The following is a 23,743-nucleotide window of genomic DNA, read 5'->3' on the forward strand; positions in this document are numbered from 1 at the left end:
CCACACATACATCCAGTGTGTAGAGTTACAGAAGTGCTCTTCTCAGTTTGTCACAGCCAGCTTGCTAATGAAAGGGATTTTAGACAGCTAGCAGTTAATTTCTCCATGACATACCACAGTGCCTTAACCTCTCCCTGCCCCAATTTGTTCCAGGTGAGCTCAGGAATCAGTGGCTACATAACTTTCAGCTGTAGATCACCTGCCAAGGAGCAGCTGTTCCAATGAGACCACAGGCATACCCAGTTCTTAATTAGAGTCTGAACCCACCAAGAACTCAGATTACATTAGTCAGATAAATGCTTTCTAGGTTATTTATGATGGGTTTCCTCAGTGCTAGGACACAGGAGGTACTTCCTTGTATACTTCTGTTTTACAGCCCTCAAATCACATGTTTGCTGGAAGACAACAGGCAAAGCTCAGCCTTAACAGGGGTAGTGCTGGCCTGCAGCCTCTCCCTGCTTTGGCTCCACTTTGCATATATGGTTTTACCACTATAAACATTTTTTTTACTTTATGAGCCTAGCAAATCCTTGTCCTCTAGACACTCATCCCCAACAGCTGTAGGCACAAATAATAAAATCGACAGTGATGAGTAGACCCTATAATGCGAAACTAAATGTCCAATTAGAATTTGATGAGGAAGTGTGAAATAAAACACATTAAATGGAGTAAGAAGTTGGGACAAGAAATCAATTTCCCATTAAACTCATTGGTTAAGTTTTTTCTGACTCTCAATGTTAGAAGTATCAATTGTACATGTAACTTACTCCTTTACAGTCTGATTCTGTGTTCAAAGCAAAAACATGCATTACCATATGAATTAGCCCAGCTATCACACAGAAACAAGCAGTGTCCTGTAGGTCTTTCCAGGCTGGCTTTAAGAAGTACTCCACCAATGTAGACCAGAGGGAAATTGCATTATATACAGTTTGGGAGAAGGGAGTCATTTTGAAGCAGCCTGCTACTTCACTCAAAGCAAGAGGTAATCTCAATTGGTGCAGAAGATACGAAGCTGAATTTGGGAAAAGCCATGGAGATGTTTGGGATGGAAAGTAAACATACATCCCCAGAAGATTTGGCTTTGTGGACGTGACCAGAGGATGTAAGGCTGGTACGACAAACTGCATCCTTCACTGAGCTTACATAAGCAGCTAAGCACCATGAATATATAAAGAGTAGAAAAAGCCGCTAGCGGATCATTTCAGGACAAGTAGGCACAAGCATGATTTCTCTTTTATTTCATCTTGTTAACAGTGTGTTGTACATAAGTCTTGAAAATGCGATGCATGTGGAGTTACTTTAAGCTAACAAACACACAAAGATGTTTCATTTGTAGGGAGTGGTGTTCCTTGACCCCTGCTATTAAGACATACTTGCAGGGTCTGTAAATCCATTATGCTTCATTTCTACCACCAACAGACAGTAAGATGCATCTCTGCTGAGCTGCACATGGTTTGAACAGTGGTAACGGCAGCCTATGGTCTATAGACAAGAAATCTTAGCAGTGCAAGGGAGAGGAGTTTTCTGGTATGAGATGATAGGATGATAGGGAGAATGCCTAAATCCTGAGATGTACAAAGAAAAGTGCAACATCTGGCAAGAAGTGACCCTGCAAACCCATCTCCCTGAACTGGCAGAAATTTATGCACAAAAAAAGTGGGAAAAGAAACCAGAGTTACCTCCTAAATAACTAACAGTGTAAGTACATCTTAAGAAATGAAGACAGAAAAGTGCTAGGAAAAGACAAGTGATGCATCTAATACTTCAGCAAAACCTTCTTCTGGAGTGTCTGAAGATGCTGTGGTGGCTTGCTCATGTTTGTCTATGTTCTAAACCTTTTGCACTTTGTTCTTAGAGCCAAATGTGGACCACATTGTTTTGGGTTGCAAACCACAAACACCCAACACTGAAAAGAAGCTAAATGTAGAGAGAACAATGGGTTCTTTGAAGGGTCTAGGCACCTCTCATCTTAAATCCAAGAGTTTAAAGTCAATTCCAGCTGTCTTGGATTGTCCCTTGCTTGTAAAGAGCCTGTAAGTAAATTGTTAACTCAGAACCCCCTACCTGTGATCATTAATGGATGAAATTTGGTGTTAAACCTTGCTCCAGTCTCTAGAGCACTGGCTCAGCTCTAGGGTACTGATACCTTGGGTGCTACTTTGTACCCATGTTTATCTTTTTGTGACCGTCTTTTTCAACTGATGGGGGGGGAACAAAAAAGCTTATAGCAGTTAATGTCTTAATTTTACACTAATTTACCCTGTTCTCCTTTCTACAATAGCTGCAATATAATGTTGTTTCAGTAGAACAGTGCTTTGCAAATTTGGCTCAAGGAGACACTGAGCAAACAGCTTTTCAGAGAGCTTCAACTCAGCTGTCAGAAGGGGCAGTTTGGTTTCTGTGCAAGCAATACTCGCATTCCAAACTGCATTAGAGAAAAGCCGGTGGGTTTGTATGCATTTTTATTATCAGTTCCAGATTAGGAATCTGATGCTAATTTCTTCTTAAAGCCTATGTTTGCAGTAGAATTTACATTCTAAAACAAAAAGAGGATTGTGATGTTTTTCTCTCACTAGCTCACTCTTTCCTTTTTTTTTCTTTTTCTTTCCCCCCCACCCTGGCTTTACTCCAAGGACCTTTTCTGCTTGTTCGTTACATTCTCAAGATGAAGCACCCGATGGTTACAGCAGTGCTGGTAGTACTGGTGCAGGTTTCTCAGAGTTTCCCTGCCTTGTACCACCGAGGCTGGTGGAGGCTGTTAAGGGAAGGAGATAGTTGTGGAAAATGCGATTTGGCACTTTGCTCGGAGCCTAAAGACTGTCCAGCCGGCACTGTATTGGATCGTTGTGGCTGCTGTCCTGAATGTGGAAATGTGGAAGGTCAGATCTGCGACTTGGACCAGGGCAATCATTTTTACGGGCAATGTGGGGACAACCTCGAGTGCAGGTTGGATGCTGAGGAAGCAAGGTTTGGGGAAGTCCCTGAACCCCAGTGTGTGTGCAAATCTCAAGAGAGCATCTGTGGATCTGAAGGGAAAACCTACGAGAACATCTGTCAATTCAACAAGGCTTATGCTACGAAAAGGAATATCAGCATGAAACATAAAGGACCATGTGAATCAGGTAATATGTACAGAGGCACTTCCAAACTGAAAAAAGATCCGATTCTTATTTTCAGATGTGTTACTAGATACTCTAGTCTATTAAACTAATACTGCATTTTTGTTATGATTGTTTTTTCATAATACTACTTTGTTTTAAACATGGTTCAGCAGCTGGTACTTAATCTTGTATGTTATAAGCCTCTATATCAGACTAGTGGATTAAATCACATGGTGACTAATAAGCCATAGATCTACAGACTAGCTCTGCTCTGAATAAGCAGACTATGAGGTATTTTCTACAAAAATTGGGAATGGGTAAACATATAGGATTGTCTGGGAGGACTGGACAATTATTATCATATGACAACTGACCTGATATTAAAGTGGTGATAGCAAAGCAGATCTCATTCATATATATATATGCACACACACGTACATGTATGTATATGGATGTGTGTATCCACCTGTGTATATATGGTAAGCAGTGAAGTAGAGGCAATAGAAGAACATAGGGCTTAGTTAACAGGTCTTTTCTTTTCACAAAAAAGTCCAAAATAATCCAATTTCGGAATCACCATAAAATCTAGCTAACCCATGAAATAGAAATCCAAATATTAGAACAAAATCAAACTGAAACAATTTCCCTAAAGACACTCAAACAGTTGTCTGCGATGATTATTAATGGAAGGATTCTTAGCTGGGTTGTACAGGGGAATCCTGCCTCCTGCTCATATGCTGTTCTCATTCTTCACATTATTACAAGTCTTTACTCTTCGGCACCTTTCACCTAAGTCACATGAATATAAAATGAAAAAGTGAACAGGCTTTTGTTTTCTGAATGAGAATTTTTTTTTTTTAAGTTAATGAAATATTTTCTCAAATGAAGTAAGTAGAAGAGGTCTCTGGACCACAAATGGGTCACAGTTCTGGGAATCTGAAATTGCATCTCTGGCAAAGGTCCATATATGAGAGTAACTTGGGTACATTCTATCCACTCCTCGCTAGCCATCTGTTGCCTCCAATTTAGACTGTATGCTGTGCTTTTATATTGAATGAACACTGGCTATTGAATACTTAAAAGGAAACGTGATGATCAGCTAATACCAGACTTCTTTCCTCTTTCTGTAGTTGCAAGAGAAAGATCCATTAAAGAATCCCTTATTTGCCATTAGGGTATTAAGCTGGGAAATGAGGCTTGTCAGTAAAGAGACATTCAGAAAACTCAATGCATACTGGCTCATGGTATGATTGAAAGCCTGTTAGCCCTCGGGTAGGTGTTCTTATTTGGGATTAAAATAGCACTAGTTCTTGCGGCATAACCCCTTCAGGAAGATTTCAGTTAGAAGTGTCACTCTAGTAGCAAGTGATGTTAACTTCGCAGCAGAGGTAGCTGTTCAGGCATACAGGGTTAAAGCAATGGTCCGCTCTAATTAATTAAACAGAACTGGCCACATACAAAAAGCTTTAATTTGGAAGTACTACCACTTTTAATTGCTGGTGTTGTCATCCACCATGTCATCCATGCTGAGGCACACAGCACCGCTCATCAAGCAGGAGGAATGAGCTCAGCTGCTCTGCATGCAGGCATTACCCCCAACACTTTCCCACTGCTTCCCTGGGTCCCCAGAAAGGTTGGTCGCTTTCTCTAGGAATGCAGAGAAATTTCCTAGGATCGCTCAGCTTACTGAATTGCACAGAAGCCTGGGGGAAAGTTCATAGCCATGTCAGTGCTGTGCAGAGTTTAGTTAAGAAAAATGGGGGCCTGTCTCCTTGGCTTTTGCAGAGGAAAGTGCCCAGCAGTTGTATGCGCCCAGCTGCAGCAGAGCACTTGAGCCCGAGGTGGGTGCTGGGCTTGCCAAGGAGGGGGAGTACGAGTGCCCCTCTCCTCAGTCTCTCTGAGCCGCAGCTGACCATGCTGGCTTTGTAGATTGTGTTTTAGACCCTGGAAGGAGCCTGGGCCGTTCAGCAAGCAGCAGGGCACAGAGGTGCTGCCACGGGGTCACCATGCCTCAGTCCCCCGTAAGTCTACCAGTAACCCCCATCTTCGCCACGGCAGCTATCTGAAGCAGCACAGTGGGCATGTGAAAGTGCACCGTGATTTAGACTGGTTTTTCATGGCTGCAACTGACGACAAAAGGCAACAGGGAGTCTGGCTCTAAGAGTAGCAACCTCGCTGTGGCACTCACTTTCCGCTGGCTCCAATTTGCATGAGAAACAAACACTAAACACTCTGGGGTTTTGGTACCAAGCTATAAATATAACCTTCACTCGACTCAAAGTACTTTGTTTTGTTATTTCTCCTTCAAGGCATCTGCTGTTTCCTATTGATGCCAAACGGATTAATTGTATACAGCAACCAATGAATAAATAAATAACAATAAACTCCTTTCATCAGAAGAGCATAGCCTTTTATCTTTCTTCTATCACCAGAAAAAGGAGAAGAAAAAGGCCTAGCTCCCTAAAGAAACACTGAAAAAGCCTTTATTCTCCTGAAAGCTAGTTTTGATCAGTTTATCTAATAATTTACCAAGGTTACTAAGTACATTAATTATATACAGATTGTCCACACTTAATCCATCCCCATTCATATTCAAACTTCTCTTGCTAATGATTTAATGAAGTAACAGAACAATCTAGCAGTGATTCTCTTTATATTGAGCTGTGTCACATAGTTTATTTTAAACATAAATTTTGGAGTAAAAATCCAAATAAGCCACAAAATTTTCTGCCATTTTCATCAAATCAGACATAGATTAGCTAAAATTTGTATGCGTTAAGGGGGGAAAAAAATATCATATTATCTAATTCTTTAGTCTGGAGTCATATTGGGTTAATGTTGACTGTGAAAGGTGAAGCAGTATTATGACTTTTCCTGGCTTCTGGTTTATGTCTTCTGTAACACATGAGGATAATTCATGACTGGGACTGTAAAAGGAAAGGAGCAGCTACTGCACATTCACCTCCAAACACTGAGATATCAGAATGCTTTCTATAGCTATCAAGAAAAATTTATCTACTGCAGGAATCGAAATGACAGTTATCATAACAGTAAAAATCTGTTTCTAAAGATACATTTATGCAAAAAAATTACACACAGATAGGCATGGGAGAATTTTGCTGAACACAAAATCTGAAACACTCAAAAATGAACTTTGTAAATTTTTGTTAAAATGATACATCATTACTTCAATTTTCTTCTGTAAAATACAGCCAAATGCTGTTGTGAGACAAGTATTATTTTATTTCTGGAGGCACTTCAAGTTTTAGTAGATAATTCAAGTATTTATTGTGTGTTCAGATTCAGAAAAGGCAGTTTGGTTAGATCAAAACTGTATTTCTTCTTCCTTGCTATGAATTTGATCTCACATGATGCCGGTCCTGGTCAGCCCTGGTCCAGCAAAGCCTTAACTACCTCAATAAAAGTACTCAGCTGGGTTGGACTTAGACTGTATCTAGACATTTCCAAGCTATCATCTGTATTCTTCTTACAGTTAATGGAGGAAGGGGTATTTCCAGCATGGAATTTGTCTTGGTGTATGGTAGACAGTGCCAGACAAATTTCTTGTATGTGAACAGCTATAAGGTAGATTTGTAACTCAGATCCTTAGGTCCTTGAGGCAAAGGATGTGTTTGCATGGCGTGGTGAAGCCAGAGCCCTCAGCCTCGCATGGCTGAGCCATGTCTGTGGCTGGCCATGTAAGCAGGACTCAGTTCTTGGCAATACTTTAGTGTTGTCAGTGTATCCGTAGGACACCTGTGTTAGCACCAGAACAAAAATACTAACCAGTCACCATCTGCCTACTTAAAAAGTTTTTCATGATGTCTCTGTACAGGAATAATTTAAAGAACTCTTGTGAGTCAGTGTAGTAGACATTTGGTTTCTTTTTAACACTTTAAGCTCAGCTACAGTGGATGTATCATTAAAGGGAGCGTGGCTGCACCAAGTTTTAATGTTTCAAAGTATGTTTTAATATCAGATCCTATGTGATAAATTCATAGGCAAAAAATGTCTCATCCAAGATGTTCAGTTAATGCTGATTTGAATACAAGATTCTTGAAATAATAGATTCTGAATGTACAGTTCTCATGAAAGAACAAGCATTTAAGGGCTTAAGTATCCTAGTTTTAAAATCTTACTTTTGAAGAGTAGCAGGATTGTTTAATGAGTTATTCATAAATGGGAAAATCGATACTTTGCTGTATAATTTGTTTGCAATTAATTTTAATCAGTATACATTTGATATTTTCTGCACAGATATCAATCCTGAAAACCTAACACATATATTAGAAACTTGCTTGAAAATCTGGAACAGGCTGTTACAATTCCAAATGCTGAAGCATAAATGCTCTACCTACATACTGATTCAAATATTGCAAGTAAAAATATATTAGTTATTTACTACAAGTTTCTGTTTCCAAGCATCTGGGATCTGTACAAAAATAAAAGCAATAATTAAAGACAAGTCTAATGGACCAGAAAATGCATTCATTTTTAAACACTGGTATGGAAATAGAAAGAAAACGGGACTTTAGAAGGAAGAACATTTCTTGCTGAGGACAAATAGATCAGGAAAAAAAGCTGAGATCTCCAAAGTAGGAAAGCTGTGATAACAGTAACTATGATATTTTGCTTTCTGCTGCTACATATCATCATCTCCTGTTAGCTTTTTGTATGTTAATACATGCTTATAGAGGGGTATGTATTTAAATCACGTATGAATGCATCAGGTGATAATTTATTTTTTCAATGTCTTCAAATCCCTGGACTGGCTCCCTCTCGTGGTTAACATCAGCTTTTTCATTGGGAAAAAGTGAAAGAGGATAATTCAGAGACAATAAATAAACAGTGGTGGGGGATGAGGGTAAGAGAACAATAGGAAACAAGTAAGTGACAATCTGATAATTATAATAAGCATAACATAAAACCTTATAAAAATAATTGGATTTCAATTGCTTTTATTACTCGTCTCATAACAAGAACGTGAGATGAAATTGATAGCAATCAAGGATAAATGTGAAATGTATTAATGCTGTTAATCTGTAACTTGCTGCAATGAGTTCCATGGGTAACAGAGGGGGATGAGATTTTAGCAAGTTCAAGGCAATGATGTACTCAGAAAACAAATTTTGACAAGCTAGCAATCTCAGTATTTTAGCTTTTAAGCTAACCAAAATGTAACAGAAATTAGTAAGAACTATCATGTACAATCAAGTTACTCTGTGATTGTCTGCTACATAATTTCTTGTACTTTCCTCTGAAGGTCTAGTCAAGTACTGGCTACTTGACTGGTGGGCCCTGAACCTAGTCCATGGTGACAGCTTATGGGACACAAATTAAACTTCTAATTTCAGCTTGAGTTTCATGATCATGTGCAAACGGAAGGACAGATGGGTCCTTTGAAATAAGTGTTTTTAAAAAGCCTGTTCACCCTTTAACGGGACACAAGGTGTTCTGAGCTTTAAAAGCTGCTTGGAATCATGTGGCTTTTCACAGTGTGCGAGATGGCAAAAGGCAAACCGGTTTTATCACATAAAGTAGGAATTAATGTTACATGGTTTTGTGTTTGTGTTGTCTTTTGCTCACTGTCTTCTAAAGCACCATTCTGTTGGTTCTTTGCAGCTCCTGTTATTTCTATGCCACCTCAGGATGTCCAGAATTTCACAGGCAATGATGTCATTTTTGGCTGTGAGGTGTCAGCCTATCCTATGCCACACCTTGAATGGAAAAAAAAGGGGAATAAAATGTTTCTGCCAGGAGATGACGCCCACATCTCAGTACAGGTAAAACTTGAGTTTTTCCATGTCCTACAGTTTGGGATGAGGATTAGGGTGATTAATCGGTGAATTCCTCCTACAGAACACAATACTGTTGTAAGAAATAGATTCCCAGTAGGGGCCCTCTGACTACGCAAAGAATTATGATTTCAGTCAGAGCAAGGATCATTGCTTCAGCAGTCCCAGCAGAAGTAACAGCCAGGGTACCATCTGGCCCACTTCAGGGAAAGAAAAGATGGAAGATTCTCCTTATGTAGGTATGATTCTGGAAAAATTGAACGAACATATAGATGGAACCGTTTAGGCTATTACCTAAAAGAAGGTGCATTGTGGGAAGGATGGCTACTGGCAACAATTTTACTACTCTTGATGCAAAACCGTAATTCTGGCAGGTATCTAAACTTCTCCTTTGCAAGATGCTGTTTCTGGAGACCTACCATTTGGGTTCAGTCCCTGAGGTGTTCAAAAGGAAAGCAATGAAACTTGCTCATTTTATGGAGGACACAGTGTTTTAATCTGAGGGGAAAGAGTAGAATGGCATTAGTATAGGCTTCAAGCAAATCTAGAAATAGCCTGAAAGTTTGAGCTAAAATTAAATAAATCAAAATGCTAATTCTTTTAAATGGAAATAAAATTCTGGGGAGACGAGCTAACAAAGCCAGATGTACAGGCAGACTTCAGTAAGGGTGAATCCTGCATCTGCATGTCTTCTCCAATGGACAAAGAATATGAACAGAGACTATGCAAGGAATGCATGGCAAATCCAGCTTTCTGGATACACAGCCCAAAAGCTGTAAGATCCAATGGACATGGGGCACAACCTGAACAAAAATGTAGACAGAAAAAGCACGGAAAAAGCTAATCTTAGTACTACTGAAGTTCTAAGGGTCTAAGTTATTTAGAAATGTTTCCAGAGGCAGCAGGAACACAAGTTTGATTAGTGGACTTTGCTCAGAAGCAATGGTGCACGGAGCCACATCCAAATGCTGGTCACCTCAGAGGCTAAACTGAACCTGTTAACCTATCTCATTAAACAATTCAGCATGAGAGCATCTCTGTTAACATCTGTTAATGGTTTTGTGTGGTTTGTTTGGAAAAGGAAGCTCGTCCCTTTAAGAGGCTTTAGCCCAAGTCAGTTGAAACCGATTGTCATGAGCTTTTACATGGTATGTCATGCCAATCCATTAAAACCTGGATGCTGAGTGCCAGCTTGGTCAGGCCCCTTAGCCCTGAACAACTCACCCAGACCCACCTGCCACTCTCATCCTGAAGAAACTTCTGAGCTTGAGAACAGGTGGCAATGTTTTGAAGCAGCAGCAAGAAGTGGTGCTGGGACAAGAGACAGGAGGAGCACCGGGAATCAGTAGCATGAGAAGGAACAGGAATGAGAGCACTGTGAAGGGCAATGAAGTTTAAAGAGCAGCGATGGGAAAGCATGAACTCAGAGGCACAGAGCAATGTGAAGTTAAAACATAGGGCAGCAGAAACAAACAGAATCAAAGTATGATGGCAGTAAACAAAAAGTGAAGGTTGGAACGATGTTTAATCCATCCACAATTATTTTGAGAAATATCATGGTCTCCTAGTTACTTAATTTCAACTATTTATTTCTCTTCTCAAAGGCAAGAGGTGGGCCTCAGAAGTATGGTGTGACAGGCTGGCTGCAGATTCAAGGCCTCAAAAAATCAGACGAAGGTGTTTACATCTGCCACACCAAAAATAAGCATGGTGCAACATACGCCTCTGCAAGACTGAAAGTCATTGATGGTATTTTTTTTTATTATTTGGATGTGAAGAATATAAAAATGCATACAAGTAGGTTGCAAAGGATGGGTTTATCAGAATGCAAATGAAGGACATGAGAAATTACCTAAAGATGTCCAAATTTTAACTTTTCTGTATGCTTTTCTTTTACTTTATCACCTAGGGGGTTAATATAGTAATATTTTGCTGCAAATGATACCAGCTTCCAGAAAACAGAAAGCTGTGGATTATAGCCACACAGCTGAGACACATATTATTCCACTATCCTTATCCTACAGAAGTCCTTTGATGTTAGTAGGAACTCTGCACCCAGAACAACAGCTGTTGTAGCTGAAGGAGTCTTTGAACCATGGCAGTTCTGCTTAGATGTTTATTTTTCAAAAAATTAGGAAGGAAACAGTTGTTGCTCCTTAATGAGAATTTTGGAAAGATGTAAGAAATAGCTTTACTGTTGTTTTGCACTGGGCCCAGTCCTGCAGAATAACATCCTTCTTCCTCTGGGGAGAACTGGGTTTCCTGGCAAATGCAGAATAAAGACACATTGTCTTATATTTACCTCCTGGTCTAGAGGAGTTTGTCACTGGTCTAGTTTGTCACTGACCTTGTTTCTGCAAGTGGTTTTCAAAGCTTTATTGGCTCTGGTCTTATTTTCAGGTGCGTAGGATCTACAGAGGACTGAACTCATAGTTTACTAGTGTTGGGAATTAAATGTATTTTCAACATTTTAAAATGTGAATGATATAGAAATTTGCTCATATATCATGAGCTTCAGTGGTATGAGGTCAAGTCATTGGATAAAAACCCTTTCCTTTTAATAGAAAACTTAACAAGGATTCAGAAACACTGAGCTTGCCATACAGATCCAACCCCATGCTTTCCTCTTTGTTCCTATCTACAACTAATTTAATCTTGATTCAATTATGTCTTGCAGGCTCATCTCCTGCATTTGCATTTACTGCTGGCAGTAGAAGTGCAAGCTACAGCATTGAATATGGGGACTATTATGACGATTCTGATGATGAAGATGAGGAAGAATATGAATCTGGGGACTATGAAAATTGAAACAATTCTGAATAATAATTTTTATACATCTGTTGTCCAATACCTTTCACACTGTTATATTTACTAGTAGTTTCTGTGCTGTAAATGGCTCCTCTGATAACACACTCACTTGTGTATCCACCTTCCTGAAATTCAACTTCGGCTGAAGTTTATCATGCTACTTACCAGAAGTAAGAACAGTTATAAATCCATACATTTACACTGTTAAATAAAATTCTTAAACATGCACCTGTCTACTAAGTATACTGACGGGACCAAATTTTATATTAATTTTTAAAATGAAAATGATGTTGTAATTTCTTTCAAACATTCTAATTTGTCTACAAGAACGTCCATAGTTAAACAAAATTTTTACATTGTATCAATTTTCTTTATAATGTACTAAGAAATATCAAGAGATTGTTCACATGGCAACAAGCCTAAGGTTGTAAAACAGTCTTTAATCTCCTTAGTTCATGTTTTCTCATAAGTTTCAGCAAGATTTTCCTTCTCATTTGAAATTTTCCATGGTTAGTCTCATCACTGGCCAATTATCTGTCTTTTGGGGGGTTATTTTGCTTACTTTGAATAGATACATGAAACAATCACAGTCTAAAGCAAGTAAGTGCTGTTTTACTAGCAATACTCAAAAATACCCAGAAAAGATTTCTTGTGCATTCAAACAGATAAGCACACCTTTTGACTTCTTTTTTAACAGTTTTTGCACTACTCCTAACAGTGTTGGCTTCTTCCCACCAGCCTAGGCAACGATGCAAGGTTTGAGATCATTATTTTTACTATGAACAGCATCATATTTGGTGAGAATTACTGCAGTTTAAAGGAGGTGGCTGTTCTGTAGCTAAGTCCATGCCCTTCAAACACACAGAGACCTGCACAACAGGGCCAGTATTTGTCCTTTGTCTTGGACTGTCCAAGACTTGCTCCTATATCTGACCCATCTGTACTATGTCCAACCAAAGTGCATTCAGCTAATGCCACACTTCTGGAAAGAGCAGACAGAAAAGCAGGCATCGTTTTCTTTCTGAAAACCACCAGAACACATGCACATTTTTCAAATTGTCTAAACCACTTCTTGATCAGCATGAACCAGACAGCAAATGAAATGCAATTCAAAAACACAAGACTTCAAAGTGTAAAGTGATCACCCTGAAAAATTTCTCCAATTGCTTTTGTTAACTAATTACATGAAGGCTGGCTCTGAATTAATGGGTGATGGAAGATACTAAACTATGAAAACCGCTTTTGGGAGGCAGTTACACCTATTGGTTCCCATTGGCTGAGGACAGATGAATAGCAGTAAATTACCCAACGACATTAATGACTAAGGAAGCAAAAGTTCAGGCATCTGCATGTAAGGCCTCAGTATTTGCGGTCTTCTTTATCCAATGCACAAAAGCATGTAGTAATTACTGCACACACCGAGGTAACTCGAAGTTAAATTAACAGTGTTAAGGAAGCTTTAAGGGCAATCTTTCTGTAGGCATACATATACTGCCTAGATTTTTTAATGTATATACAGTGCATCACAAATTCTTCCTTTAATGTGATTGGTTTGTGGGTTTTTGCCATTAGGCAGATTTTTCCTTTCACTTTGAATTACATTAAGAGATTGGCTATAGACTGTGTTTGCCCTGAGGTATTATTGATCTTTGTCCAGGTAGCAAACAAGCAAAGAATAATTTATTTTGTTTCAGACTTCCTGGAGTACTGTCAATTTATGAGTAGAAAGTATGCCATTGTGTCATTGAAAAGATTAATTAGTTTTAATTAGGAGTATGAAATGGCTTTATATTTAACTACTGATTTTGTTGCTACCAGCTCTTCCTGGTCTTCTTAGTGATATGTCTAATAACTTGTTTTGCTTATCCACTACCTATTAACTTGAACATAAAATTGTCTGGTAGAAATCACTGAAATTTTTTTTAAGTGGGTATTTTTTATGGAACTATGTAATCTGCAGGCATACATTCAAGATCAATTGTGATCTGCATTGCAAATGAATGAATTAGATTACTAAACCAATCACTGAATTGTGGCAATATATACTGGCACAGACTAGTATGTGGCACAGAAAATAATCTTGAAATCATTAGCCATAGAAATAAATTAGAATTGTTTGGGGCCTTTTGCCGTTGTTAATGTAAAATGAAAAGCAGAAAGAAAAGAATGTTTGAATGAGAAAATGTGTAGCAGAACCCTATCAAATAGCAGTCTGTGAGTGTTTGACCTGATGGACTATGTCTATTTAAAAAAAGCTAACCTTCCCACAACAAAGGGTTCTAAATTAAATATATTGCATTTATCTCTGTATGCATTTTAAAATATATATAATAATAATTTGTTGTAACTTATCAGCCATTCCTTTCAGTAAGAAAGCTGCATTTTACAAAAAATCCCAATGTGATACAAAAAAAGAAGGAACACTGATACCCTGAACATTTGCTAGTTCCTTTTTTGGGGGGGACAGAAATGGCTGGTTTTGTTTATATGCTTTAATCAAGTCAGTTAAAATTAAATGAAAAAAGCATGCAGAAGATTCAGCCCTCTCTAAGCTGCGTGACAAATGAATGGATCTAATTGTAAATGCATTGCCTGTAGCAACAGATCTATTCACATAATCCAAAGTAACAGCAAATTGAGGAAGTTGGTTTTATTCCACCTAGCAGAAAATGAGACAGACTTGAGCTGGAAACTGTATATTAATACTGCAGGGAGGTCTCAGTACTGCATCTTGTGAGGCAGACCTCACAATTTCACTGAACACAGCAAGAATTTTGCTACCTTCCATGGAAGCAAGTCTGAATTTCATGTCACAACTTCTTCCTGTCGATGCCTGTCAGACAAGCATCTTCACTGTGTAATTTCCCCCTCCCATGTAAAGATAAAGGAATTCTACAAAAGTTCCTAAATAAATTACACTCCTTAATGCAGCTTTGTCCTTTGGGCTAGGACTCTGACATGGTCTGGGGTAGTTTCACAACCTAACATTCTTATTTGCTATGTTAAATCTCAGGAGTTTTGTCAGGTATTAGTCTAGGAATCCATTAATTCTTTAGCTAGACCGATTTTTTTCCCCTTAAAATAATCAGGCTATAGTTGACAGAAATCGGATATAGAAATGCAATTGCCTGTGTGTCAGAGATTAAAATGATTCAACTGACGATTAAATAAGGTACAAACAGTCACATGGCTGCACTGTGCAGCTGAGCACACAGCTGAGCAAGTGCTCCCTGCCTACCTCATGGTACCAGCTTTCTGCTCTCAACGTCTGTCCATGCTCATCCATTGACACAGAAAGGAGACTCAAACCGGCGGGGAACACGCATTTCTGGTGAAGAAGAAACACACTTACTCCAGACAAGCTGGAAACTGGCTCATTGCTGCAGATGCCACAAGCTCTTGCTCATTCTTGGCTACATATGCTGTCCATGGATTACACTCAGCTCCTGAACTATTTAACTTACTAACCTCATTTCTGCATGTCTTTTTGCATAGCTTAGTGGCACGGCCTAGGCAATGGCCTGTCACCTGGAGCAAGATTCATAGTCATTGCTAGAGCTGCTCACGGGGTCAAGGTCTTTGAAGGATATGCAAGAGCTTCCTCTTACTTTTTGACCCATACTGGCAAGCTGCTTCTGGCTCTTTGGACAGTTTGCAATTGTATTGCATCAGAAAGTCTCCCAAATTTTCCTCATTAGAATTTATGGCTGACTTTTCTCATCCCCGAGCCACCATTTCACTCCCTATTCCTCAGTCCTGGGAATTCCTCTGTTTTGATCTGTCCTTTTGCTCTCCTTTTAAATCCTTTCTGTTCCCTTTCTTCTCTGTGTACCACCAGTCCTTTTATTCTGCTCCCGGTATGTTTTGTGACTTTTCCTTTCTTTTAGACTATGGCTATAGATAAATGATTCTATTTCTTCACAGGCTAAAAAATGAAAAATTGGGTTAAAAGGCATGTGCCAGGACTGAGGCAGTCATTAGGGGACTGGGTAATCAGAGCCAGCTTTTCAAGAATGATCCATTTGACTTTCAGAAGTGCCAGCCACTAGAGTCAAGTTGTGAAGGCAGGAGAACAAGAAACTCCACTTAACACCATTTCCCATTTTGATTTTGCTTCATTCTCCAATAATTAATGAAGGTATTTTGTAGAAAAGCATATGGTTCAGTGATGGTATCATCATTCAACTGTGATAGTTCATGTACAGAGAAATTACTCTTCCTGCCTCAATTAGATTGTCATAACTGTTTCTCGAACCTGCTGCTAGAAGGTGAATCCAGCTAGGAATATACCCAATTCATTTTTTCATTCCAGGTCTAGAGCAGCTTCCATTTCCAGAGGAACTCTACCAGTTTGGGCCTCTTTGGGGCTACCAGGCTTAACATGGAAATTTTTGCAATGTGGCCGATAGAGCAGCAGAGAAACATGAATAATTTTACACCAACTGCTCAGGCCCTGTATCATCTGTTAACCAGAATAAAAATTACATGGACTTTTGATCACCGTGGTGTTCAGAGCAGTGGAGGTCAAAGCAAAAATTCTTCCTACTGTGTTAAAACATCAAACAGCAGTATGCCCAACAACAAGCTTTTTGGGTGCGACATTCATAAACGCTGACGGCTGGCTATAGCAGCAGTCCTTGCTGCCACCCCTCCATCACACTTTATTTATTGTTACTTAATCCTCCCTCCTCCCCATGCCACTGACTCCAGAAGTGTCTTGTGAAGCCTAAACTAACACGTTGTTGAGTTTTACCCTGGTGTCTGTTTGGCTTCATGCTGTACACTACCACTGTTCACCTTTAGCAGGACAAGGAATACAGAGATGCTCTTCTTGCTTTGGTCTTTCCTAGGTTTCTTCATTAGTGACAAAATCTGGTTGCTCTCTGATGGCATACGATGCAAAGTTGTACATGCACGCAGTATGTGTCAGGCTTTGTAACCCATGCTGTACAACCTCACCAATTTCTGCCCAAGAAAACAGCTCACGTACCTACAGCATCACCTTTCAGGAAAATGACCACTCTCGATGTAGTGACAGGGAAGGCACCATCCTTTGGCGCAAGTCATTCCAGCCGACAACTGTCAGCATTGCTTATTTCTCTTTTCAATTTGCTCAGCTTCAGTTTATAGTGGTTAGAATCAGTTAGACGTTTTCCTCTGAAGAAGCTCGCTGCATTAAAACAGGTTTTTCTCACGCAGACACTTGTAGGCATTGTTCAAGTGGCTTTATGTCCTTAACTTGGATAACCTCTGTATTGACCTTCTTCTGTCTCTGATTTACATGGTGTGTTTTCCTCACTAACCCTGAATTATTCCTTTAACTCTAGAAGGAGAATGTCTTGGATCAGACTCTGTCTTTGCAGCACTTGAACTTAAGAAGTAAACCAGCTATGTTAATCTAAGTGTTTGCTGCCGCAGACTCCACCTGTTATCTGTACCAGTGGTCTGCAAAAATGGGATTCATCTCATCCAACCGGAAACTGAGACAACTCTATTCTCTAATTTTAATTTCTTTGATCTTTTATAGGCACCTGTAGCGGGGGATTCCCCCCTTTCTGGGATAACTGAGCAATCTGTCCCTGGACGCAGCTGTAACCACCAGAGCACCATCTCTTTGGCCTTCTGGACTGAAGCAGCATTCCTGGGTTTTTCCACTCTCAGCAACCTTCCAGCACCTTCCAAAGCAGAATGAAACTCCCGGCTGCTGCCTTGGTCTGAAAACCGCCTCAGCACCACAGGCTTTGGTTTGTATCTTTTAAGAAGCACAGACAGAGCAGCATCATGATGGCTTGGCCCATGTTTACTGACCATGGATTTATAAATGTAGGAAATGAACGCTCCATTGACTTACAGCCCTGCAGCTTGTGAATCGCTGGCTGTAAAATGGGAATATTCCTATAACCTCTCGTGGAATGTGTGACCTGATGCTCCCACGTGCACTGTGGAAAGCTTTCCTTTTGCTGCCGCTGTCACAATCTGAGAGCAAATGCTTCGGAAACTGTACCTCAACCTGCATTGGGCAAGGCCCAATACAGGTTTACAGCGGCACTTAAATGCGCTTAACTACTGAAAATCGTGGCCTCGTCAGCCAGGAGAGATTCCTCCGCTCGGCTGCCGGCACCAAGAGAGGAAGGGAAGCCCGCCAACGGCCGCTCGCCTGCGGGGGCTTCACGGACAAAATGGCGGCTCCCGCCCCCGGCGGCCCCCTCGGCCCCGGGCCAGGCGGGGCCGCAGCCGCGCGGCGCCCCCGCGCCCGAGCACGGCCCGCCCCGCCCCGCCCCTCCCGCGCGCCCCAGCGCCCGCCCCCGCCGCGGCCCCGCCCCAACGGCCGCCCCCGGCGCCGGCCCGGCCCGCCCCTCGCACCCGGCCGGCCCCGGCGCGGCGCGGCTCGGCTCGGCACTGCCCCCTAGCCCCGGCCGGGCCCGCGGCCCCTCCCCGCGGCCCGCTCCCGGCGCCGCTCGGGAAGATGGCGCTGCGCGTCCAGGTCAGTGCAGCCGGCGCGGCTAGGCGGAGCGGAGCGGCGGGGGCCGTTGGGACCTGGCCCGGCCATCGGGGCGCGGCGGGCCGTGCGGGGCCGCGGCCGCCATGGGGGCTGTCGTGGCGGCGGGCCGGGGAGCTCGGGGAGGGAGGCGCTGAGGGGCGCGGGGGAAGCCCTCGGGGCGGTGCGGGGCGGCTGCGGCCCCTTGGTGGCCTGAGCGGGGGCAGGGGAGCGCGGGGTGCGGAGGTTCCCCCTGGCAGAGGGGCGAAAGGTGCCCGGCAGGCGCCCGGGGGAGCTGCGGGCGGCGTTGGGGCGAGCGGGAGCTGGCGCGCCCGGTCGGAGCGCCGAACCGAGGTGGCGGTCTCGGGTGGGCTGTTGTCAGGCGGGAGCGGCGGGCCGGGCCGGTCCGGTCCGGTCCGGTGGAGGGGTGATGCTGCTGTCCTCGCCGTGGGAGCTGGAGCGGTCGTGTCAGCGCGTCCGCGGTGCCGGGACCGGCGGGGCTGGACGGTGGTGCCGGGCGGGTGGCCTGAGGTGGGTGGTCTTCTGTGCTGACCATCGCGTCGCATCGGCGTGGGTTCGCTCGGGACCCTCGCCGGGGTCGCGGCTACTCCAGGGCCGTGTGAGCTCGCCGCACCTGCTCTCCTGTTGCCGCTTCTTCCTGAAGGCACCGGTGGGTTGGTTCCCTGCTCTGCTTCGTCCCTGGAAAACAGAGGCGGCCCCTCGCCGGGACTCGTCCGAGGTGAACGTCGCCCGCTGACACTGGGTCTCGAACAACAGCGGAAGAAGGGGAGAGCGGGAAAAGGGCCTCGGAAGACGCTTGCCGAGGCGTTAAAGCATGCGTTGGGCATCCCTTGCGGTTGCGCCGGGTCGGTGGCGGCAGGCTTCGACAGCATTAGAGAGGCCATTTTAGGCATTTATTTAAATACTTGGGTACCAGCCATGCTGCATAAAAGGACCACTAAAATATCTTTTGTTTTCACCTCATATCCAAATGGCTTTTTTTCTTTTTTTTTTTTAGACTGTGGCGTTTCAGCAGTTATGCCCATCCTATATAGAGCTGGTGGAACTTTCTTAGTAGAATGTTTTCTGTCAGAAAATGCTGATTAAAATCAAAATGTCTGTGGGAATTTGTAAGTGTCAGCAGAACTTTAATCGGGAACCTACCTGGTTTCCTGCCAGTTTGCTTGCCTCCTTGGCTGCCTGCCTGGTGGGTTGCTGTGGAGCTGGGCCCCCAGCATTTTTGGCCCTTGGTTCTTTCACTGGCTAGTAGGAGAGCTGCCAGGGACTTCTGAGAGCTGGAGAGGTGGGACCAGAAGTATCTGGATAACTTTATTTAGAATATTCTTGAATATTGTGAAAGTGTGACAAGCAGAAAAAAATAAATAAACCGCAGTATCTAACCTCTTTCATTAGGATGTGAATCTGTTTCTTGGAAAAAGTTATGCTTCTTTGTGATCAAAAAGTGCTACTCCTTATACAGGCCTGTTTCTACTCCTGACTCAAAGCAGCCAGCATCTAACTGCTAGATCCTCTTCATTGACACTATTGTTGTTTTCTTAGGAATCGCCTTTCAGCTATTGGTAAGGGTTTGAGTAAAGGAGGTATCTGAAGGCATCAGTTTCATGTGTTTTGTCTCACAATAAAAAAGGAATTCTGGCAGTCTTCTGTTTTCTTGATGAAAATATATATCTAATATAGAGAGCTAGTTTTGAACTTCTCATTGGTTTCTCCGAGTATTTTTTCTTAATAAGGTTTAACAACATCTCTATTGCTCAGCTGAGTTGCCATTGCACACAAGATGGTTGTATTTGCTGTTTTCAGATTGTATTTTTTTTGTTTCACTATCTAAATCAAGGAAAATCAGCATGTTTCCTCAGTACTGTACATAAAATATAACCCAGAGAACATCTAGCAAGCTCCTTGGCAGTCTGAGAATTCTGAGTGATTTCTGCCCATACCTCCAGCCTACCAATAAGAAACTTTGTCATAACATTCTCCTGAGACCAAACGTATCCAGATAAAGCATTTCATAGTGCTGCAGGTCATCAGTCTCAATATCCAATAAACCACCTTTTCTTTGAAGATTGTCATCTAGTTTTTGTTCAGGCTTGCTTTAAAAATTCCCTCGTTGTCCTTCAGATAAAATGCTTCACATTTTAACTTGTCAGCAAGAAGTTAATTCTGATCCTTAGCCTAAATTTCTAAATTTTGGTGTAACCTTAACGTATTAACACAGTGCATATGTTCTTGAAATCCACTATCAATTTTTTGTGTATAAATTATTGCTTAGCCAGCTTATAAAGGGTTTGCTATTTTATTGCCCGTTAGTATAGAGATGATTTAGACCTTGGTGATTGGGCTGATATCCCAGTTTTATTCTGGACTTTATCAAACTTGTTGCACAGTTTGTCCAGATTTGAAAGTTAAATTTCAGATCAACTAAAGGAGGGTCTTTGACTTTTGCTGGTTATGACATGATAATTTGGTTCATGCTTCTCAGGTTATATTGGAATTGTTCCGTGATGGAAAGATGCACTGTAATTCATGTCCGAGGACTATCTTTGCTAGATGTCCTTATTCCCTAATTCTTTTACCCCACTTATGCAGGGTTTGTGTTTTATTAGATTTTCCCTAATGTGTATGCTTGCATTTTTTGAGTCTTAATTTTCACTTTAATTGGCATGGATCTTGCTTCATCTAAAATTGCATTACTGGGATTGTTACCTGTTCCTTATTTTTCCTCTGCTCTCTCTGAACATAGGGAGTGGAAAAACAAAAACAGAGCATGTCTCTGCTGAGCTCAGCCTTTGAGGTATTTGATCTGTTCATTCCAGAAGCAAATATGCTTTTTCTTAAAATTTCTCCAAAGGAACAAGAACATGGCTACTTTTTGACTGAAAATCAAGGACTCTTAAAACGTCATTATTACCGAAATTCAGAAAAAGCTGATCAAAGCCAGGGACTCCATATGCACAACAACAAGAAGAAAAAAAAAAAAGGAAAAAGAAGATTTGATTTTATTTTTTAAATGATAAGAAGCATGTCTCTAGGAAATTACATGGTTTGATTGACAAAACCAAATGTATTTTGGTTGCCAAAGACACTGTTACTGTTGGATTTTTAAAAGGCATTTGAGCTACGGGATAAGTGATACTAGATCGTGCTGAACCAAATCTTTTATTTCAAGTACTAAACATCTTTTTGGAAGGGCTGGTGAACAGGATTTTGACTCAAACTTTTAAATTAGGCTGGTCAAATACTGCGTATTCTCTTTTCCTCTTCTTTCTAGGTCACGCTCAAGTCATGAAATTTTTGCTGGGTACCTTCTAATGACGTGGCCAGTTCTTAATGAGAGTTACATAGGCTTTGGGAACCTGATGGCTGCTAAAACTTCTGTTTGTGTAATGATTCCAAAACACGCTCAAAGGGTTCATCTCTTCTGTGAGACAGTGACTAGTAGATAAAAATTGTATCCCTCACATAGGAGAGAGATATTCCCCCCACACCCCACCTTTACCAAAGAGAACTTTTTCAGCTTCTAAGTAGAGAGGAATTTTAGCTCTTCTGTTGCTACTATAGCTTCTGAATTGTCCCATCTTTCACTGATATTTGCATCAACAGATACAGACAATGCTAATTTTTTCCAGGTGTAGTAATTTAATGAGTAGTTACAGCTTTTAAAATGAAATCTGGTAGAAGTTTTCCAAGTAGCGTAGCTCAAACTGTTCACTGTTCTCTATCTTTTCGTCTCTCTTTGGAAAAGCTATGGACTTCCCATCTGAAGATTCAGAAAAACAAAAGGATTGAACCATATTAAAAAATACCTTGGTAGCTGAGAGAACAAGAAATTGCAACTTAATTTTCAGAGTTATTTTTGGCTTCTTGGCACAGAAAGCCTTCTATTTTTTTGTAATTTAAATGTGAATCAACTGGAAAGCTTAGCATAGGTAATGGTTCATGTTACTGATATAGTATCTAGGTTTATATTACATGGTTGAAAAGTCTTCATGGAAGTTTCAGTTGTGTTCTTTCCTAACAGAGTCTGGCAGAACTAGAAGTACTATGTAACCACCTATATGAAGGAACTGATCTAGCACAGCGAATGCAAGCTGAGAAGGTACTCTTGGAGCTTATTGATAGCCCAGAATGTCTCAGCCAATGCCAGCTTCTATTAGAACAAGGAACAGTAAGTATCTGAAAGATGTGTTATCCATAAATGTAATCATGCTCCTGGAAGCCTACATAGGTTTCTCAGTCATGAGCCATTACCACATCAGTACAATAAAGGCAAAACGCTTTTCTCTTTTTTTTTGCACATATTCTGTTTTATAAATGATTGTAGAAGTTTTTTCATTTGGAGGTGATCTTTGTAGAAGTGCCAATAAGAGATGTCAGGGACAAAAAGGGAAAGCATCTTAGCTCTTGGTACTTTCAGAAGGGTTGTAATCAGGGGTTGTGTCATATGTAGAGCAGTGTCAGGACACAGTGTGGTATAACCTGGTCTTTGAACATCACCATGTTCTTGTTTCTAGCTATTAGCTATAATGAAAAAGAAAATTGTATTTTAAAAAAAATGCCTGAACTGCTTACCTGTTGTCTGTTAGTTTAAACCATTCTCCTATCATTATTTAGTTTCATTTATGGTGTTTAATTTCATGGTTAACTGTAGATAAAAGTGATAGAGGAGTTGATTCTTATTTGATAGTCCAACCTGAGTCTACTATAATTCTTGCTGTGTTTTTCAAATAATTCAAAAAAAGAGAGAAAGAAGAGGAGGAAACACATTTAAAAATATCTTTAATGCTGGACCTATGGTAATCATCTCATGGTTCTAAGTTATCAAGTGATTTAAAAACAGGTTTCAAAACTAAAGAACTCCACTGAATAGTGGAATTACTTTTAGATGATTGGTTTCCATCAAAAGGGATGATAGTTTTAGGTCTCCACTTTTTTATTAGTGCATTGTAATTTCTGTTTGTTTATAATGAAACAAAGATATTACTAAAATATGTCTTTTATGAATTTTTGGTACACTTAACAAACATAATGAAAACCTGATAACCAGTCTGGTTTATTGATTATTTATCAGGTTTTGACTTATTGTCCCTGCCTTTAATTAGCATATTTTTGAATAATACATTTTGCTGTGTTTTTGTAGACGTCCTATGCTCAGCTTCTAGCAGCAACGTGCCTGTCTAAGCTTGTAAGCAGAGCATCTCCATTACCTGTCGAACAAAGGATTGACATTCGTAAGTAATGTTTGTCATTAAAATTTTATTATATTAGTTGGATCTAAAACTTCATGTTAGCACAGTAACCATTCAGTGGATAGTCTGTCTTTTCTCTAGGTCTCCATTTACCAAGCCTGTTTTTTGTAAGGTAGTCGTTGTGAGAAAATTAATATAAAGGTCATCGTGAGATCTTTCATCATTTCTCTGCAATTAACTCACAAATAACGTTACCTAGTTTCAAAATTAAAAAAAAAAAAGTTAGCGCAGATTAATTCATATTTTAAAAAAATACTCATTTTTTTCAAAATAGACTTGGTATTTATCCCACAA

At 40.9% G+C, this 23,743-nt stretch overlaps 2 protein-coding genes across 8 annotated transcripts in view; both read left to right on the top strand.

Moving 5' to 3' along the window:
• The first annotated feature begins 2,665 nt into the window (after positions 1–2,665).
• LOC142044388 (kazal-type serine protease inhibitor domain-containing protein 1-like) lies at positions 2,666–11,704 on the top strand. The gene is made up of 4 exons (XM_075056735.1): positions 2,666–3,122; positions 8,724–8,884; positions 10,501–10,645; positions 11,574–11,704. The coding sequence occupies exons 1-4, from the start codon at positions 2,666–2,668 to the stop codon at positions 11,702–11,704; spliced, it is 894 nt and encodes a 297-aa protein (XP_074912836.1).
• Positions 11,705–18,130: 6,426 nt separating this feature from the next.
• The window catches only part of RANBP17 (RAN binding protein 17), a 165,036-nt gene continuing 159,423 nt past the window's right edge, over positions 18,131–23,743 (top strand). For 6 of the 7 annotated variants that reach the window (XR_012654361.1, XR_012654359.1, XR_012654360.1 and 3 more), the window contains exons 1-3: positions 18,581–18,921; positions 22,222–22,368; positions 23,341–23,431. Coding sequence is in view for 4 of the 7 variants with exons in the window: in XM_075057116.1 (XP_074913217.1) it covers positions 18,613–18,921; positions 22,222–22,368; positions 23,341–23,431 (547 nt within the window). In the remaining 3 variants the exon portion in view is untranslated. Of the gene's footprint in view, positions 18,189–18,580; positions 18,922–22,221; positions 22,369–23,340; positions 23,432–23,743 lie in introns of those variants that run through there. The other variant, XM_075057115.1, reaches the window with a different exon arrangement.

This window comes from Buteo buteo, chromosome 24, assembly GCF_964188355.1.
Source record: "Buteo buteo chromosome 24, bButBut1.hap1.1, whole genome shotgun sequence".
Taxonomy (NCBI): Eukaryota; Metazoa; Chordata; class Aves; order Accipitriformes; family Accipitridae; genus Buteo; species Buteo buteo.

What these genes read in the sequence shown, in the direction of transcription:
- LOC142044388 (XM_075056735.1), top strand. Translation starts at nt 2,666, where the DNA reads ATGAAGCACCCGATGGTTACAGCAGTGCTGGTAGTACTGGTGCAGGTT. An exon ending in ACGCCCACATCTCAGTACAG is followed by an intron (nt 8,885 to 10,500) that starts GTAAAACTTGAG and finishes CTCTTCTCAAAG; the next exon opens with GCAAGAGGTGGGCCTCAGAA. An exon ending in AAGACTGAAAGTCATTGATG is followed by an intron (nt 10,646 to 11,573) that starts GTATTTTTTTTT and finishes TATGTCTTGCAG; the next exon opens with GCTCATCTCCTGCATTTGCA.